General features: G+C 65.3%; 4 protein-coding genes across 4 annotated transcripts; 2 read left to right on the plus strand and 2 right to left on the minus strand.

Annotated features, from left to right (window-relative positions):
- The first annotated feature begins 151 nt into the window (after positions 1-151).
- On the plus strand, positions 152-1,044 carry V1510DRAFT_411898 (uncharacterized protein). The gene is made up of 2 exons (XM_066932978.1): positions 152-444; positions 479-1,044. The coding sequence occupies exons 1-2, from the start codon at positions 224-226 to the stop codon at positions 981-983; spliced, it is 726 nt and encodes a 241-aa protein (XP_066790660.1). The 5' UTR covers positions 152-223; the 3' UTR covers positions 984-1,044.
- Positions 1,045-5,625: 4,581 nt separating this feature from the next.
- On the plus strand, positions 5,626-7,873 carry V1510DRAFT_411907 (Sec34-like family-domain-containing protein). The gene is made up of 7 exons (XM_066932979.1): positions 5,626-6,220; positions 6,256-6,602; positions 6,634-6,970; positions 7,002-7,376; positions 7,408-7,499; positions 7,531-7,664; positions 7,699-7,873. Exons 1-7 carry the CDS (start codon positions 6,095-6,097, stop codon positions 7,809-7,811), a joined length of 1,524 nt encoding a protein of 507 aa, XP_066790661.1. The 5' UTR covers positions 5,626-6,094; the 3' UTR covers positions 7,812-7,873.
- On the minus strand, positions 7,839-9,051 carry V1510DRAFT_411911 (uncharacterized protein). Its single transcript, XM_066932980.1, has one exon. The coding sequence runs from the start codon at positions 8,960-8,962 to the stop codon at positions 7,895-7,897; it is 1,068 nt and encodes a 355-aa protein (XP_066790662.1). The 5' UTR covers positions 8,963-9,051; the 3' UTR covers positions 7,839-7,894.
- Positions 9,052-9,264: 213 nt separating this feature from the next.
- On the minus strand, positions 9,265-16,197 carry V1510DRAFT_411912 (uncharacterized protein). The gene is made up of 2 exons (XM_066932981.1): positions 11,609-16,197; positions 9,265-11,559 (listed from the first exon to the last, which is right to left on the minus strand). The coding sequence occupies exons 1-2, from the start codon at positions 15,833-15,835 to the stop codon at positions 9,685-9,687; spliced, it is 6,102 nt and encodes a 2,033-aa protein (XP_066790663.1). The 5' UTR covers positions 15,836-16,197; the 3' UTR covers positions 9,265-9,684.
- Positions 16,198-18,731: the final 2,534 nt, after the last annotated feature.

An 18,731-nucleotide genomic window follows, 5' to 3' on the forward strand; every position in this document is an offset into this window, starting at 1 on the left:
TGTAATGATGTAGACAGTCGTACTTGTGAAAAATAGAAGCGCCGGCGCACGCTCGGGTGCAGAAATAAAACACAAAAACGACGGCGGAGCGAGCCAAATGCAGCAGCGGGCGGGGCGGCGGGCGCAGGCGCCAGGCCGCCGCCGCCGGCCTGGAGGGCGCGTCCGGTGTCAGGGGCGGCGGCCGGCGGCCGCCGCGCTGGAGAGGGTCGGGTAACAAAAAACCATGTCGAGAAGAAAAAAGGCAAAAACGCGGCCGGCCGGCGGCCTACCGGCGCCAGTGGCAGGTGTCGCACTTGGGGTGGCGGCAGGACGAGCGGGTGCAGATCGAGTGTCCCGACCGCGGCAGATCCTGCACGCGGCGGCAGACGCAGCAGGCCCAGCAGCCGGGCGTCAGGCCGTAGCCGGATCCCACCTCGGGGCAGCGAACGGGCTCAAAGTGCGAGCCTGGGGTCAGCGAGCGTGGCCGCGGCGCACATACCAGGGATGATCGAGCGCGGGGCCTCCTCGGGGACGGCCAGTGCAGCGAAGCGGCTCTCGGCGCGCGGGCGCGGCGGCGCCGGCAGCGCAGGCCGGCTGTACAGGTGCGAGAAGTCGCCGGCGCGCAGCGGCTGTCGGGGCGACGGCATGGCGGAGATCGGGCTCGGGGTTCGGCGCGCGCAGCTGTCGGCCGCGCAAGTAGAGCGATGTGTGCAGCAAACACACCCGGGGCCAGGAGAACTTATAGACGGCGAGGCCGCGAGTGGGGTAGACAGGATTTAACGGAGCGTTGGGATAAAAAAAAACTGTGGAGCGTTGGTGTATATATAAGTTTGCTGCTAGATCGAAGGCACCGTGGTGGATTCAGGCGACTATGCGTGCGTCTATCAAGAACTAGCTGCAGGCGCCCAAGATGCGTGGGTAACTCCAAGTGTAGAAGCAGTGGTGTCGAAATTATACCAGAAATCAATCAGGAGACGAGGGAGGGAGACGAAGGAGGAGTATAAAAAGTTACTAAAAGAAGGGGAAGAAATGGAATGGGTTAGAGGCCCGGTAGTGAGAGGGATTAGACCAGCGTAAAAAACAATACTATAAGATTTATAATTTAAATTCGAGTAGATCGAAAATCGAAAAATTATCGAATTAAACAGCCAGTGAAGATTTGGACGACAAAGTTTAAATCCTAAAAGAATTATAATACATGAGTGCATGCGCCAGAGCTCCGGCGGCCGCGGCGCCGGCGCGCGGGGCGGCCGCGCGCGTACGGCCGGCGGCGGGCCCGGGCGCGGTGGGCCGACGGCTATTGGCAGACATCACCGCCCGCGCCGTGGTGGGGTGGGGTCCGGCCGCCAGCGGCCGCGCCGCGTGCGGGTAACCCCGGCGCAGAGGTCGTGGCCGCCCGGCCTCGCGTTGCACGCCAGGCCTGCCGGCCGCGGCGTCATATTGGTAGGGAGTGTCCAATGTGACACCAATCAAAATGGCGGGTATATTCCAGCTTTGGGCAACATGCGCAATAAGGTACAAACGTTAAATAGGCGCTGCGTCTGGGTATCACTTGCTAGCACGCCGCCTTAATCGCATAGCCAGGCCAAGCACCGGATCGGAGGCGTGGCAAAGCCAGCCGGCGTCGACCCGGCGCCCGGCGGCGGGCGCCCGACCAGCCGACAGGCGCGGCCGCAGGACGCCGTAGCCGACCGCGGCTGCGGCGTCGCCCGAAGGGCATTATCGGCACCGGCCACCGCAGGAGAGTCTGCGCGCGAGCGACGTAGAGCCGCAGTAGCCTGCCGGGCTAGTGCGCGCCCGGCCTAGCGACGGGCGGGCGTCCGCCAGAGAAGAGGGTGGGTGTGCATGGCTGTTAGGCGAAGCGCAAAGCAGTAAGCCGCCTGAACGTATGACATAATGGCCCTGGGAACCGCTGGATCCGCCGTGCATGGCAGCATCACGCGGCGCCTAACCCGGCGCCGACGACCCAGGGTCCGGGGTGCGGCTGCGCGCAGGGGCGGCCGGCGGCTGGCCGCGGCTGCCGCGCCGGGCGGGGCCCGCGCGGCACGCGCCGCAGCCGTGGCCGCCGTACGCCGCGCCCGCCGCGCCCGCCGCGACCACCGTTACCGCGGCTGGGGCCGGACGACGTTTCGGAAGTGCGACCCTAACGTGCATGGCCGTGAGCGCATAACGTGGCAGCCCTAGCCCGAGCACGGGTGGGCGTGCATGCGGCAGCCGCACCGCCCGCCTTGGGCGATGGATTAGATCGCTAGCTGGGCGTTGACGGACCAGGTACGAAAACGAAATTGCTATGACGACACCCGGCCGGCCCATGCAGCCAGAACTGCAGCAAGATCTGACTAGCAGGAGTTCCACGATACACCGGCTTGGCCGCCGCAGCGCGCGCACCCCGTCGCCGGCCACGCGGGCGCCCGCCGCCAGCCGGCGGCACGCGCCGCGCGCGGTCGGCTGCCGGCCGGAATTCCAGCCGACGACCTCGGTCCACGGACGGCACTTGCCAGCGGCGCCGTAAGCGGACTAGTCCGCGCGCTATGTCGCACTAGTTCGTCTGAAAGCAGGAACGACTCCAGTTGTCTGATCTCCGCCACTCTCCAGGCCGAATGCCCCCTAGACCCGAGATTTATTGCAGGCCGCTACGGACGCGTGCCGTAAGCGCCGCCCTGACCGTGGCATGGCTGGCTGCCGCCGGGCAGTGGAGCCCGCAATACGAAAAGTCACAAACCTTAATGGCCGGCGAAAGTTATGCGCGCCAGCACGCTTTCGTCTAGGGCCGCCGCGACCAGGTCCATGGTGCTCCATCTGTCGCAGACAGCAGGCCGATGCGCCCTGTTGGGTCCATGAAACCGATCCGCCGTCTTGGACGACCCGCAGCGGACCACCGCGCCGTCTGGGGAGCGCAAATGCGGTTTAGGTGCCGCAGACCTGACGTAACTGCGCGGCCGCGGTGTGGCCGTCTGAGGGGTAGCGCCCGGCAGCCCGTCCACCGGCGTCCGGATGTCTGCACGCTGCCGGTGCTGGAGAAGGGGCGTGACGGCAGGAGGCGCCAGCGGGCCGCTCGATGGGCGCGCACTGCCTGGGCCCTTAGTGCCGGCCGCGCGGGCCGGCCAGGGCCACAGCCGCCGGGGGCCTCGCCGCATTCGCGCCTGCGTATATATTAATGCGCCCGCGGCCGTCGGTTGAGCTGCACCTTGTGCCGCCAGGCATCCAGCCGGCCGGCGACAGCGCCTACGACCGCTCCGGCTGGTCCCAGGAACGGATGCCTGAGCTAGTCCCTACTGGTGCCACTAGCAATTATCTAGCGCCTTACGGCCTAGACAATGCCAAGACAGCAGATAGCAGCGGACCGCGGTCGCTGGCCACTGTGGAGCTGGGTGGTGTAAAAATAAACAATGCCCGGCACGGCTGACGTTGGGGCTAGCTGCTGCCGTAGCGCGCTCTCCCGCCGCTCTCGACCGGCACCGCTGCCGGCGTGGCTCGCACGGCCAGGCCCTGGCCGGGCACGATCGATGGCGCACCACTGGTGCGCCGCTGCGCTGGCTGCCGTGTACACTGGGGGGGGCTGTCGCCTAGCACGCGCCATGACATCACCCTGCTGGCCGGCCCACGCTTGCCCTGCACCCTGCCATTGATTGCTCTCTCGGTGCTTGTCGAACACCTCCACATCGTCCGATATCTATTTTAAGGTCCCCGCGATGAACAGCTAGGTTTAACGCCGACAAGCCGGCTGCGGGAACTTTCATATGTTCGTCTAAGCTAGCAGCGCAGGATACGCTGCCGGCCGACTAGAGGTGGATTATTTTTAGATCCCATCGCACGGTGGCCTGTTGGCGACGACGGGCGTGCCGGCTGGCGACAAGGTTTGGCAAGCGCGTACGCCCGCCGTGGGCCGTTCCGTGGCTTGCCAGCGGGTATGCAAGCGAGCGGTCGATCAGGTCGTCTCGTCCGGACTAGTAGCGAGACGTCCGGGGGATCCCGCGCCCCTGGACGGCCGCGCGGGGGCAGCTCAGCCGTACGGTCTACCTGCTGAGAGACGGCTGCTGACGTTTGTCCGGCGGCCGCCTGGAGCCGCACGGCAGTGGTCCGATCGCTTCTTGCGGGCGTGGCTACGGCCCTCGATCGGCCCGCACCCCGCGTCTGCTGCGCCGGCTGGCGCTGCCGGTAGCATGTCATATGTCAGGCCAGCTAGCCGCGGTTACGCCCGCGCTTGTCTGGCGGACCCGCTCATGCTATCTTCAGGCCGGGTACATAGCCAGATCGAGCTGGTATATGGGCGCCAGCAACGCTGCCACCGCATCTTATCGCCCGCTCGCCGCGGCACGCGGCAGCGGGCGACAGCGGGCAGCAGCGGGCAGCAGCAAGCAGCACGCAGCACGCAGCAGAGCGCGACAGCGGCGGCAGCGGGCGGCAGCACGCGGTTGTACTCGTTTGCGCGCGGTCGCACGCCGCCGCGCGCCGGCACCGTCGGTACCGCCGGCACCGGCCGGTCACTGCACTGCGTGCAGGCTTGGCATGACGCCGGTGTGCACCAGCTGAAACGCGTCTGGCGATAGGTTATCAGATGCCTTGTGACTGGTGCATGAATCTGGTCGCAGATGGCCGACGCGTGCAGCTTCATTTGGCCAGCGCAAAGTGCAGACTGCAGCGCCGCACGCCGTGCGGCGCGGAGCCGCTCCGCCGTACCGCGGCGGCACCAGCCCCTGACCGCCAGCGCTGCGGCTCATCGACCGCGGTTCCTGGGCCTCGTACCTGAAATCTAACCTTATGGCAAATTCTAATTCAACCCCCGCGCCGTTTTCCGCGGCCGCGACCGGCACGCGCCGGATCGGCAGCGCCAGCGGGGCCGCGCTTACGCGCGTCGCAGCGGCCGGCGGCGGGAGGTCACGCGTGGCAAGGCCTGCCGGGAGGTCACGCGTGGCGAGGCCTGTCGGGCTCGGCCACGCCGGCGGTCATCCGATCAGTGGTCACGTCCACTGGCACACGACCGTCACCCTTGGCAGCGCGGCCACAGCGGCCATCTAGCCGCCGGCATGGTGCGGCGCGGTCTAATCCCAGTCACAGTTCGCCTACGGCCACGAGCCGGCTAGCCACCAAGTAGCGAAGCCACGCATATGCGAAGAAGGGACGACACTAGGGATCCACGACGGCGTCAGCGGCGCGGCGCGGCCGCGGCGATGGCGGCCGCAGGGCCGGACAGCGGTCCTCGGCTAGTCGTGGGAAATTAACAGGGCCGGCACGCAGGCCCGGCCAGGTCCAGTCTCGATTCGGCATTTTGTCGAACCCGCTCCAACACGGTGGACGCGGGCGGAGGCGCGCGCGTGCATGACGCGTGGCTACGCGCGGCCGTCCTGGGCGCGTGAGGGTCGCTGGGCGCGCCCGGCCGCAGGTTACACCGGCCACACGGCGTGACCGGGCACGGACTGCTACTGGCAGACACTGCCCGGCGGCCCAGCCGCCGCGCCGCCCACCGCGGCGCGCCACGGCGCCCGCCCGGGGCCGCGCACGGCGAACGCGTGCCTGGCCGCGCGCCGCCGGAGGCTTGTCAAGTCGGGCTACGTTCGGACAGACCCTGCGCCACGCGGCTGCGCGCCACGGCCGCCGCCAGGCGGCGCCGGCCCAACTCGGCGCCCCGTCCGGACGGCTGGATCGGTGGCGGCTAACCCTTCTGGTGCGCCGCTGTGCAGCCCAGCGGTACACCCGCTGGACCGCCGCGACTCGACCCCTCGTCAATGCGCCCGGAGATCTTGCGTCGGCTCGCTACGCCGGCTGCGGCGCGATCTCGGCGCATGACGTAGCCCCTGTCAGCGCAGCCGCGTGGGAATCGACAGGCGCTCGGCATGGCCGCGCCGGTTTCACAGACAAGCGCCTCAGATCTGGCCGGCTAATGATAATGAACGCAGCCATCGCGCGGCGCTGGCTGGCTGCGGCCTCGCAACGCTAGCAGCGACTGCCCAAGCGCAGCCGGGGGCGCTTAGTCAGTGCTGACCACGTTTCCGGGTAACGCGCTGTCGCCGGGTAACGGCTTGCGGCCGGGTAACGCGAACGCCGTGACGCCCGCGCAGCCACCACCGCCGGGCCCATCGCCATCGAGAGCCGGGGCGGACGCCGTCTGACAACAATGTACGACGACTGGGCCTACCACGTGAGCCCCTCGCAATACGCGCCGCAGCCATCCAAGCATGGCCGGCGCCGGCGGTCGATACTCCAGGACGGCCCGCCGATGGATCACGCGGGCACGAAGCAGGTACGCCGACCCACGCCCAGGCACTCACGCGTCAGCAGCCGGCCGCGCTCGACGTGCGAGGCAGCATGCTCGAGGACGCCGGCGCCGTGCTGCTCAAGAGCCCTGCGCTGAGCCAGACGCGCATGACCATCCCCGAGTACACGGTGCCAATGCGGCGCGCCAAGTCGTACAGCAGCCTGCGCGGCATCGACCCCGAGAGCGATCTCACGGCGGCGTACGGCGGCGCGCGGCCACCGGCCGACGAGCTGTACCGGTCGCTCGCGCAGCTGGACCTCAATGGCGACCTCGGCGCGCTGTACGCCACGCAGGACGAAATCGAGTTCGCCAAGTGGTACGAGTCGCTGGAAGACGAGCTGCAGGAAGCGAGCGACAACATCTTCATGTGAGTGGCCGCGGCGCGGCGCTGACCGCAGATCGTTCAAGACCGCGGCGCTGTCGAACCTCTCGGCGTGCGACCAGCTGCTGGAGCAGGCGTCCAACACAATGGACCTCTGCGACGACCTGGCGCTCGGGTTCGGCCTCGTCCGCAAGCAGACGTCGACGTTCCAGGACGCCTGCGACGTGCTCCTGGCCGAGCAGACCCGGCTCGAGACGCTGGCGGACGACATCGCGGCCCACCTCGAGCCGTTCAACCTGCTCGACGAGTTCACCCGGCGGCTGAACGCGCCCGGCACGGACTTTGTGACACAGGACGCGTTCCGGACGATGCTCAAGCAGCTCGACGACTGCATCGACTACGTCAAGAAAAACGTGGGTGTGGGCGCGGGCGCGCTGACGGCAGAAAAGCTTCAACGGCGTCGACATCTACGAGATGCGCTACCGGCAGTGCCTCACGCGCGCGCTGACGCTCATCCGCGTGTTCTTCGTCAACTCGCTGCGGGAGGTGGCCAACGACGTGCAGTCGCGGATCACGGCCAAGGCGCTCAACGACAAGACGCAGTCGGCGCTGTTCTACACCAAGTTCAAGGTCGACGCGCCGCTGCTGCAGTCGCTGACGACCGAGATCCAGCAGCGGTGCGAGGACCACGACGAGTACCTCAGCCTGATGCGCGACTGCTACCGGTGCTACACCGGCATCCGCAAGCGGCTGATCATGCCCGTGATCACGGCCAAGGTCAACGAGCTCAAGAACACGACGCCGGACCTGGTCCAGCTGGTACGTGCCGCCGGGGGCTGGCTGACCGCAGGCCCGCTCGAGCATCGCCTACATCCGCACGGTCTGCGTGGACGAGTACGACCTGTTCTACACGCTCTTCCTCGAGGGCGACGAGGTCATCTAGTGAGTGCGCCCGCGGCCCGGCTGACCCCAGCGACTGCCTCGACGAGATCTGCGAGCCGCTCCACGACGTGCTCCGCAACAAGATCATCCACGAGAAGAAGGCCGAGGTCCTGTACGAGCTCTGCTCGCTGCTGCAGAACCTGGCCAACCAGGACTCGGAGGACAGTAAGTGCCCGCGGCAGGCCCGGCTGACGCCCAGTTCTCGAGGAAGACTACTACAGCCGCCCCCACCTAGACTTTGCCCGGCTGTTCCAGTCGACGCTGCAGGACGCCCAGGTCAAGCTCGTCTTTCGCATGCAGGCGTACGCCTAACCGGGCGCGCCCGGCCCCTTGTACTTATAGAACCCAGATCGCAAACTCATATTTATACTAAATACACCAGGGTACGCCGCCGCTCACAGCGGCGCCGGCTCCGGCTCGCGCAGCCGGTTGCGGTACTCCTGCAGGTCGTGGTAGAGCATGTTCTGGCCGTGGCCGCCCTGCCGCTCCGAGTTGACGTAGCTCCGCAGGATCTCGCTCTTGTTGCCGACGGCGGGCTCGGGCGCCACCGCGCCCAGGTCCTGGGAGCTGCCGCCGACGGGCGTCACGGCGCCGGGCGTCGTGCGGTACTCGCTGCCGGTGTCGGACAGCAGCAGCTCGTTGGTCGAGTCGTCGTTCCAGTTCATGGCCATGCTGCTGTTGGTGCACGCCGGCGAGACCGATCCCGACGCCGCGTACGAATAGGCCGAATCGGTCTCGCCGTAGAGCGAGCGCGTGCTGGCGTCCTCGTCGGCCAGGTTGACGCTGCTGGCCTGGCTGTGGCGGCTGGCGAGCGTGGGCCTGGCGTCAGCTCCGGCGGCCGGCCGAACATACCTCAGCTTATCGCTGCCGGGCCGCTCGCGTAGGTGCGTCTGCTCGAGGTACTGGCGCAGGTCCTTGCTGCTGCCGCTGCTGCGCGCGTACCCGGGCTTATCGGGCGCGCGGTCGGGGACGGCCGCGGACGTCACACCAATGGCGCACGGCGCGGCGCCCAGCGCCCGCACACTACCTCTAGCACCCTCACTGCCTTTAGCCTGCGTGGCCGCGGCAGCCGCCGCCTGATCATTAGCAGCCGCGGCCTGCGGGTGGCTGCCCAATCCAGCGAGCGGCGCGCCCTCGGCCGGATAGCCGTAGTGACCGTGGTGGCGGCGGTGGCCCTCTACCCCATCTTTTACAGCCGTCGTGGACACGCCTGACAGTACCGACGAGCGCGACGCCGGTCTGGACGGCGTCGACCCGCCTGGGGCCGCTCCCGGGCTGTCGGCTGCCCCCCACGCGGCGAGGCCTGGGTTCGCTGTCGCCCCGGGTTCCCGCGGGGCTGTGTCTGGCGGATAGTCGGGGCCGGCCGCCGATCCCGGCGCCCGCAGAGCCGCGGGCGTGCTGACCCGCGCGCTTGCTGGCGACGACGCGGCCAGCGCGCTCGTGTGCGTGTCGATAGAGCCCATGGTCTGTGTGAGAATAAGCCGTTCGGTGTCGGCCGTGGATCAGTTAAATGTGACGGTGCGCCGGCAGATCATCGGTCGCACGACGGCTGGGCTGGGAGTAATGACGACAGTGCCAATCATCCCGTTTTGAGTTTACCTCATGTGTCACCCCGCATTATGACTCCATTATGTCATCTCCCGCTTCGGGCGAACGCGTTGCTGCCGCGTCCGGCCGGCGCGACAACGGCGGCGGAGAGCGCACGGCGGCACGGCGGCGGCCGCGGTCCTGCGCCGCGTCGCTCGTGCTACCCTGCACGCCGCTCGATCCGGCAACGTTGCGTCCCTGCGGCTGCGCGCACTAGCCGCCGGCGGCTGACCGCGCATACACTGTCAGCCGTCATGACGCAATCGAGAATGAGCTAGAACAAGCGCGCAGAGCGACCCCTATGCACGTAAAATGACACCGACTCCTGTCGCGGCTGATCGGAGCCTGGCGCCGGCGTGTCAAGCCGCGCCGCCGCGCGCGCCCTGCGTCCGTTGACTGTATTCGTATTCCAACATTACATAAAGTGTACATCAAATAATATCTACAATAATGACTTCCATATCCTAAAACTGCGACGAAATATAAACGAATGACAAATGCTACACGCAATCAGATATCAAATGGCCGGATAGAACTAAACATTTACAAAATACGTCGGGGGCGTGCAGGGACCGAGGGGCGCGGGGCGCCGCGGGTCTTACTCGTCCGTAAACGTGCCCAAGCTCAGGTTGCTCGTGTTGCCGTCGTACCCGTTGCCCCGCCGCCGGTTGAGCGAGGCGTCGCTGGCCAGCCTGATCTTGCTGATGCGCCGCCGGACGTTACTCACTTTAGACGCGATGCTCTGGCTGCTCGAGAAGATGCTCGCCGGCTTGGACACGGACGGCGCGGTCGTGGCTGAGGTGGCCAGCGAGAAGTGCGATGTAGCCGCAGCGGGCGCCAGCGTCGTCGCCGACGTCTGCGGGAGCGAGTACGGCGTCGACGACACCGTGGACGTCGTAGTCGTAGGCGTGATCGTCGTCGGCGAGCTCGCGTTCTTGGCGGGCAGGCTGCGGCCGGACTCGACACTCGACCGCGAAAACACGCGCTCGAGCTTGCCCCGCTTCTCGAGCACGCCGATCTCGTTCTTGAAGTTGCGGTCAAAGAGCATCAGCAGGCTCTCGTGCAGCGGGCGCATCTCGGGCTTGATGACCTTGCCGTGCGTGTCCAGACAGCTCTTGATGACGCCGACGTGGTCCAGCATCGCGGTCGTCAGCGCGCTCACGAGCTCCTTGTCGTCGGGGTGGTCGACCAGCCACTGCGGCTGCAGGAACAGGCGGTACTGTTGCACGCCGCCGTTCACGGGCGAGTCCACCGAGCCCGTCAGCAGCATGCTCAGCCGCGACACGGCCGACTCGTTCGTGTGCTTGGCCTTGCCCAGCGACGCCTGCGAGCTCAGCAGCTCGTTCGTCTTGAGCACGAGCGCGTGCACCGCGTTCTCCAGCGGCGACGTCTTGACCGTCACCACGCGCACGACCTCGCTCCGCCGCAGGATCGTCGGGAACGGCTGCGCGGTCTCGAAGATGGTCTTCTCGATCCACAGGTCCACCGCCGACGTGTGCTTGCCGCCGTTCGAGTTCGGCAGCGGCCGCGAGAACGAGAACCGCTGGAGGTTGGTCCGGTGGCGGTGGTCCTTGACCTGCTGCGACACGTCCTGCAGCAGAAAGACCTTGTCCGACAGATCCGCCTCGGGCTGCGCGGTCGAGATCTGCAAAAACTGTCCTTCCATCGAGAGGTACTCCACCGGCGACGCAGACGACTGCAGCAGCTTGGCATTAGGGTATAGGTGCTGCATCCGGTCCGAGAACTCCGGGAGACGCTCAAAGTGCATGCCCTCGACAATGTACTGTTTGCCCCGCAGCGACTTGGGGAAGCCCAGGCCGAGGTAGTAGATCCGGAAGAACTGCGACAGGTACCGCTCGCCGTGCAGGATGTCCTCGTATAGCTTGGCCATCTGGCTCAGTGTCTTGGCCAACTTCGTAAAGTCGAACGTCAGCGTCTCGTACTGCACCGCCAGCTCCTTGTACAGCTCGATCGAGTTCTCCCACGACTTGCCGGTGTTGAAGTACTTGATGATCTTCAGGTACAGCCGCTCGCGCCGCTCGAACGCGCTCTCCTCCGGCAAGTCGAGGTAGTCGATCGCCGGCGCGACCACCTCGGTCGACCACGGGTAGATCTGCGCGTGCAGTTTCAGCGTCAGGCCGCTCTCCACATAGTGCCCGCTGTCGTCCTGGATCTGCACCATCTGGTGAACGTATCTGATGAACAGGTCTTGCCGGTTCGTGTTGCGCAGAAAGTTCATCAGATTCAGCGTGCACAGCATCCGGTCATCCTCGTAAGCCTCGTCCGCCGGCACGCTGTAAAGCTGCGACAGCAAGTCGATTAACGAGTCGATCAGATTCAGCAGGTTGAGCACCTCCAGGTTGAGCGCGTCGCCATCGTGTTTCTCAAACAGAGGGCGCAAATTGTCCACAAAATTACTTTTGGCGGCATTTTCAGGATGGTGAGTCTTGGTCTTAAAAATCTTATCCAAACTCTATAGCCGAAGTTAGTAAACTTTCTCTCTACCAAACAATGGTACTCACGTCTATAACGCAGGAGAACATGTTATCTAACGAGCTATGCAGAGCAAGCTCGCTGATGATCATGCTACCCAGTATCTTGGTAGCCACTCCGCGCAGAACATTGTGTTGGGACAGGCAGATACCCAAAATTTGGGGCACAAGACTATTATCCAAATGGTCGTCGTCTCTGGATGGTGAAACAAACTGTACCTGGTAGCCCCCCAGTTTTTCGAGCCCAAACTGGGCGCGCTCCTGTTCGGTGGCATCCCAGCCAATGGCGTTCCACATCTTCTGCAGCAGGAGCGCGCTCTGTTCGCGGACGTCGCCGGCGATAGCCCAGACAACAGCCCGCTTCCGGTTGGTGAAATACTCGTACTCGAGGCTCTCCGACCCAGCGAGCTTCAGTAGCACATAGAAGAACGCGCGCCAGATGTTGACGTTGAACCGGCGGGGCGACGACGCCGTCGAGATTGTGATGAACGAGCAGCTCTCGTCCATGTCGTCCGACGGCAGGAAGTTCTCGAGCAGGATCAGCGACACAAACTCCAGACAGGCCAGCACGGCCTTGTGCTGCAGCGCGTAGATGCTGACCCAGTTAGCCGGGAACGCCTCGCAGTTGAGGATCGACATGCACATGGTAAGGATGTTCAGGACCAGGTCCACCGCGTCGTCCTCGCTCAGGTCGGCCTCAAGCGGCGACGGCTCGACGGTGTCAATCAGCGAGAAGAAGCTCATGATCGCGCTGACGAGCGACAGCTCCGTCAGGCACTCGTCAAACGGCTCGCGCTTGATGCTCGAGTCGATTGGCCGCATCATGAACGGGTACGCCGACGGGAACAGCGGCGAGTACTCATTGCGCAGCCGCCGGTCGATGACGCGCGCCATCCAGCAGTAGACCATGGCGATCTTGGGCAGCAGAGGGACGTAGAGTCCGCATGTGCCAAGTTCAGTCTCAAGATTCGGCCACAGAGCGCTGAACTGCTGGGCCAGCACCGAGCAGCACAGCCGTATCTGGTCGCGCCACGCCTGCGACGCCGTCTGCGTTGGCAGACTCGTGATGCTGCTGTTGAAGCTCAGGGCTGTCGTCCGCGAGCTCATTCTGCTGCGCGAGCTCCAGCTGCTGCCGCTGTGGTCGATGTCGCTTGGCACCGACAAGTACGGCTGCAGCCACCTGAGCGTGTTGAGCGCCAAAACCTTGCGCGAAGCCGGCGTCTGGAACGCCCAGATATCCGAAAACGATCTCATCAGCAGCAAACGGTACAGCACCAGCTTGCCGGTGACCTTGGTACCGGCGTTCATAAAGTCCACGGCGATTTTGGCGATGGTCTCGTCCGACAGAATGCCGCGGACTTCGGGCAGCCACGCATGGAAGTTCTGGATAGCCAGCGTCTGCTCGTCGACAACAGCCGGGTCCTCGCTCTTGACAATCTCGGCCAGCTCGTTGAAGATGCGCTGCAGATCCTTGGGGAAAATCCCGAGCTCGATGCTGACAACGTCGCGGGACTGGAACTTTTCCCACGACGCCTTCATGAAACGAAGGATGAAGTTACCGACTTTCAGCGCTGACCGCACGCGCGTCTCTTCCGTCTTGTACAGCTTCAGCAGTCTTTCGAACGAGTGCAGCAGCGGCGTCAGAGCGAGAGGGTAGTTGAACTGCGCCTTGATGTACTCGTCTATGACCAGCTGAAGGTTGATGTGCCTGTCGAGAACTTCAAGAATGTGGGCCAGGGCGCTGAAAATGGCGTCCTCAAAATGCCTGTCTGTGCGCTTCCAGGCAAGGACTCCGAAGAGAGCATCGAAAACTTCGCGCACGAGCTTGACGACTTCGTTCTCGTCGACGAAGAAGACCTGCTTGAGCACGTTCAATAGCTGTTCCTCGCCGTGGAGCTTGTCCATGGAAAGAGCTCGCCATCTGATCAGGCCCAGAAGGGTCTCGTCGGCACTGAGCTCCGTGCTGACCAGCGAAGTGTGCACGGTCGCGCGTCCAACTGGAACGCCGTCCTTGTAGAGCAGCACGACCTTCTCGCCATCCTTCGTAATGATGTTGTCCTGCCACAGAGACAGCGCTCCGCGGGCAATGACCTCGCCATAGACCATGACCGAGATCGTGACTACCTCGCCACGGCCAAGAGGACTGATGCGAACAATCTCACCGACGGTCTCGTCGCGGGTGACAACACACGACTCCCAGGTCTGCGACGGCTTGACGTTCGACGCCGACGAGAACTGCAACATGCCAAGCTTCGACTCGAGCTTGAAGCTGTAGTATCCCTTCACCGACGGGAAACGGGCGGCAGTAGCGGCCGCAGTCGCTGCCGTGTACGACGAAGACTGAGCGCTGAAGTTGCTGAATTGGACGCCTCCGAGAGTGATGTACATCTCGTCGCGACGCTCCGAGGTGTTTGTCGTAAACAGGGTCTTTGAGATTGGCGTCGCGGTGAACAGGGCCGGGTGAGCGGCCACCAATTGGTCTGACGACGGTGACGCAAAGAACCTAAGAGTGATGTTGACTTTGTCTGCCTTGTTGGACTTTTCGATACCGTCAGGCAGACCCTTGACAAGACGCTTGCGAAGACTTCCCCAGCCTGCCTTGCGATCGGCGAGCGACGCGCTGTTGCTGCTGTAGCTAGCGTTACTGGGCCCGGTCGGCGTGACCGATGCAAACATGCGCACGACAATCTCCCGCTCGTTGGCAGCCTGCTCTCGCAGCACGCGTCCAATGTCAACCACACCAATGGCAACACCCTTGCGCACCCGCGTCGTGATCTTTGAGGCCTTCGACTTTGAGGGCGAGAACGAAGAGCTCGAGAGGGATAAAGACGACGACGACGGTGAAGTGCCAGACGAAAACAGAGTGCTCATCCGGCTGCTGCGCTGCTGCTGCTGGCTGGCCTGGAGATCGAATGCAGGAGTCGACGCAGCCACGGTGACCGCGCCGTACTCGTAGACCTCAGCGACGAGAAAGAGGTCATCCTTGGAGAGTGCCGATGGGAGGTTGGAAAACAGGAATGAAGGCGATTCGTCGGCCTGGAGCATGCCGGAAGAGTTCAAGGCAATCTGGTGGGCCTCGGTGATGACCTTATGCTTGGAGCAGATGTAAAAGGTGACAAAAGTCGACGAAGACAGGACAGGCGTTCCGTTCGCATTCGATGCGCGCGACACAAACGACTTGAACGTGCCCAGGAGATGCAGCAAATTGTTCTGGGTCTGTGACGTCGTCTTGGATACCGTGCTGGGCGAGTGCGTGGACAGTGCCAGCAGCTGCTGGTCCTGGTAAAACTTGACAAAATCGCTGTTTCCAGTGACAATTGCGCCGGTAAGTACGTCGCGAACAATGATCTGGCCGCTCAGGAGCTTGTTGCCCTTAACGAGCAGCCAGACGGCGCGCTTGCGCGAGTCACGGGCCTCGGCTTGAGTGAGAATGCCTTTCAGGAGCTGGAGGCGGATCTGGTGGAGCTGGGCCGAGATGGACGAGATCGAGGACAGCACGGCGTAGTTGCGGTTCGAGAAGAGGATCTGGAAGTAAAACGGGTACCATTCGCGCAATGTGGCCGCAATTTCATCGACCAGGGGCTCGTCCGGCGTCGTCGTGAGGTCGACAAAGAGCGGCGGTGGTGGCGGCGGTAGCGCCGGTGCGGTGCGCGCTTGCAGACGCGACGCAAACAGCGGTGGAGTCGCAGGAGGCATCCCACCGTCCTCAGCCATCGGCGGAATGGAACCGTACGCGAGCGACTCGGGAGTGTCGACAGGAGTGGCCAGCGGGAAATGCTCCTTGATGGCGATGCAGCGCGCAGGGAAGACGCCCAGGTACACGCGCGGGTCGACAGACGAGGGCGCTTGGTCGAGATACATCGGCGCGGAGGTTTCAGATGGAGCATCCGAGGCTGCGTCAGATGTGAGACCCAGGGCCGAGGAACGCGTGGCGTGTGCGCCGGTGCCGACAATGGTCAGCGGCGGCGCCGAGACCAGGTAGCCGCGGAACCAGTCGGCCGAGGAGTGGAATTCGAAGACGTAAACCTCGTCGCCGGCGCTGAGCGGCAACAGGTGCGGGTCCAGTCGGGGAGATGGCTGGGCCGGCGCCGGGGCGACGAACGAGAACGAGCCCGGCTTGGCGTATCCTGGCGGAGGTGCATCGGCTTCGTAGGGCGTGAACGACGACGTAACGACGGCGCGTGCGATCGAGGGCAGCGGCAACCAGCGACCGGGCTGGGGCTCGGGCGGCGGCGTGTAGGACGCTACGGACGGCATGGTGTACAGACGAGAGGGCCGCGGCCTCGGTTGCGGTGGCCTTGGCGACGGGTTCTGGAGCGGGCACGGCTCCGGCGACGGTGTCTGCCGGGCCTGGCAGGGCGGGGCCGGTGGCTGCGATGTGAGTGCCGGCGATGGCTTCGATGCCTGTGATGCCTTCGATGCCTGCGAACCTGCAGAGCTTGCGATGCCGCGATGCCTGCGATGCGGCTAGCTGCGCAGTCTGTATCGAGTCACTGAGGTCTGTGTCTGAGGGAAGCGCCTGCGGCCGTGTCTGACTGACGTGGAAGGGCCACCTAAGCTGACAGACGCCCGACTGGCAATATTTAATTGCCTGCGCGACAACTCGAGACCTGTCTGAACTTTGAAAATTAATTTGTCGGTGTCTGGCCAGAAAAACGAGGAGTAGCGCAGAAAAAGCAAAAAGTCAGAAACAGACATAAACTTTATGCGCTAGGCGGACGCGGACGTGAACCACGGACAATAGCAGGCAGCACGCATGCATTGGTACGGCCAAACCAGGCCGACAGCGGTAAAGAAACGTCCTGAGCCGAGTTAATTACGGCCGAGAGGAGACGTAGCGGTAACCCTTATTGGCTGATTTCGGCTAGTGGGTTATCGTGTCCCCGTTACCTTGTCGCTACAACGAACTATAAATACCTTTGCGCGTACATGCAGCGAAGTTGAACGTATGCTGTGCATGACGGTTTTAACAATGAGGCTAGTACGCGCATGCGCGTGCGCACTGGTGTAACACTGGGGGCAGCGGACGGGGCCAGGGGTGTCGGACAAGAAAATCCCCTCCCCCCTCCCGTGGCCACGCGGGCGACGCGACTGGCGCGGGGCGCTGGCTGCGCGCCGTGGGGCGCCGGCTGGTGGCAGCGGCGGCGGTGCGGCCGGCGGTGGGTCGCGTGCGGCAGGCGTAGCCGGCGATCGCCGCCGGAATCAAGGGGCATGCTGCTCAGGTGGCCGCCGCGCAGGCGGCGCGCTAGCACGGATGCCCTGTGTTCATTAATGCACATGCGTTTTGTGTTGATCTTTAGTCTGTTTTACCGTCCCGCGACGGTAACAGAGTTTGCGATGGGACCGCGGCGTTCGCGCTCAGCGACCGCGCGATCGGCACCGCCGATCTGCGTATTTGGCCCAGGGCCCAGCACGGCGGAACGAGCGCCTGGTCGCGTCGCAGTCGCGGGAAGGGTGGCGGACTTGGCCGCGAGCCGGGTGGCGCGCGCAGCGCGGCCAGCGTGGCAGCGCAGGCACGGCTGTCCGGCGGCCACGCGCAAGGCACCACCTCCTGGCGCTGGTGTCGCGGACGCACAGAACCGGCGGCTTTCGTGAGGGCCAGTCCGTGGCGGGCCCAGTGCCGGGCCAGCGTTCGCCCGCAGGCACGGGCGACCGCCCTAGACCCCGATGCCTGCGCACGCTAGCCGGTTGGTCCCAAGTCCGGCACGGTCGGTCCGGTGTGACGGGGCTGACAGGGGCGGCCAATGGCTGGACGGACCCGGCCGGTGCCGGCGCTGACAGCGATGACCGGACGCCGCACAAAGCCTCAAGCCGGCGGCCGCAGCGGCCGCCATCTGCCGCGCACATGGGACCAGACGGGACGGCTGCCCCGCCCGCGAACCTCGGCGCTCTGGTCGGGCCGGCGCAGTCATCCGGGTAGCTAACGGTAGGCCGCGGTGGCGCTGCCATGGCAACGCGGCGGCCGACGCCACGCCCGCGCCACGCCTGCGCGCGCCGCGCCCGGCGCGCCCACCCGTCCCAGCCACGCTGGTGGCGCGCGTCTCCCGCCAGCCACGCCGCCGGGCGCGAGCGCCCGTGCCCGCCCCTCAGGGTGCCGCCGCGCTGGATCCAGCCGCAGCGTACGGCAGGCGCCGATCCCTCCCCTTTCCGCAATAATAGCACTCCGCAGCCGGCTAAAAATGGCAGCCGTCCAAGCGCCGGTGAGACACGGTCGTATGGGCCGGTGCGGACCGGCAACATGTGCGGCTTGTCTGAGATCTCGTGATAGGTGTCCGCCGCAGCGTGTCGCTTAGGACGGGCTAGCCCACGGGCAACGCTAGCGTCTATCAAGCGACGAGGGCTAGTGCTGCTCGTTTGAGATCAGATGATAGACGTTGCTCAGGGGGCCAACAAATGAGTCGGGATCCCACGCCGTCACGTGCGAGCCTATCGCCCAGCCCCCTCTGCTGGGCCAACACAGAACTAAGCGCGCGTGTGCCGGCCACCGCAGCGCGGTGTGCGTCCACAGCGGTGCGCGCAGCAGTGCGTGGTCGGTGGGCTGGCAGCCTCGCTTGCGCGCCCGTCGACGCTGTGGCCGCGCGGCTGCGTGGCGAAGCGAGCTCGCCGGCGAGCCCGGCGACTGGCGGCTGGTGGCCGGTGGCCGGCGGCCGGCGGCCGGCTGGCGGCTGGCGACCGGCGGCCGGCGGCGCCGCAGGCCGTGCGGCGCAGACGCCGCACGCGCTGCGGCGCACCCCCTGAGCCGGCCCGTCGCCGGCCGCCGATTTCGGCGCGTCCCGCGCCACCGCCGCGCCACCGCCGCCACGCCCGGCCAGCCAGCGCGACCGTCGCCAGCAGTCGGTCTCACCCGCGCCGTGGGGCGCGTGGCCGGCTAGAGCAGCCGCGCAGCATGTCGCGCAGCATCGTCCCATGCTGGCCGTCATCAGCGGAAAATAAACTCGCGGCCGCAGGCGCCGGCATGCCTTACGTTGCCGTATCAGGCGCGGATTCACCGAGTCCCCATGAGCCATCGTGCTTTAGCGCACAGTGCCTCTGCCCGCGTACGCCCGGCCGGGTACATGTCGTACCCTGGTACCGGCAACCGCAGCCCCAAGCTAGCCCGTCTCGCCGGCCACAGTTTAATATTTCCGGCCGCTAGCTCTGGCCGGCTGGACAG

The sequence above is a fragment of the Dipodascopsis tothii genome (assembly GCF_038497935.1).
Source record: "Dipodascopsis tothii strain CBS 759.85 unplaced genomic scaffold V1510scaffold_5, whole genome shotgun sequence".
NCBI lineage: Eukaryota > Fungi > Ascomycota > Lipomycetes > Lipomycetales > Lipomycetaceae > Neoaidaea > Neoaidaea tothii.

Bases quoted from the DNA above. Each gene is read 5' to 3' on its own strand.
- V1510DRAFT_411898 (XM_066932978.1), top strand. From the start codon at position 224: ATGTCGAGAAGAAAAAAGGCAAAAACGCGGCCGGCCGGCGGCCTACCG. The intron at 445-478 runs CTGGGGTCAGCG...CGGCGCACATAC, and splicing joins AACGGGCTCAAAGTGCGAGC to CAGGGATGATCGAGCGCGGG.
- V1510DRAFT_411907 (XM_066932979.1), top strand. From the start codon at position 6,095: ATGTACGACGACTGGGCCTACCACGTGAGCCCCTCGCAATACGCGCCG. The intron at 6,221-6,255 runs GTACGCCGACCC...CTCACGCGTCAG, and splicing joins ATCACGCGGGCACGAAGCAG to CAGCCGGCCGCGCTCGACGT. The intron at 6,603-6,633 runs GTGAGTGGCCGC...CGCTGACCGCAG, and splicing joins GCGAGCGACAACATCTTCAT to ATCGTTCAAGACCGCGGCGC.
- V1510DRAFT_411911 (XM_066932980.1), bottom strand. From the start codon at position 8,962: ATGGGCTCTATCGACACGCACACGAGCGCGCTGGCCGCGTCGTCGCCA.
- V1510DRAFT_411912 (XM_066932981.1), bottom strand. From the start codon at position 15,835: ATGCCGTCCGTAGCGTCCTACACGCCGCCGCCCGAGCCCCAGCCCGGT. The intron at 11,560-11,608 runs GTGAGTACCATT...CTTCGGCTATAG, and splicing joins TGTTCTCCTGCGTTATAGAC to AGTTTGGATAAGATTTTTAA.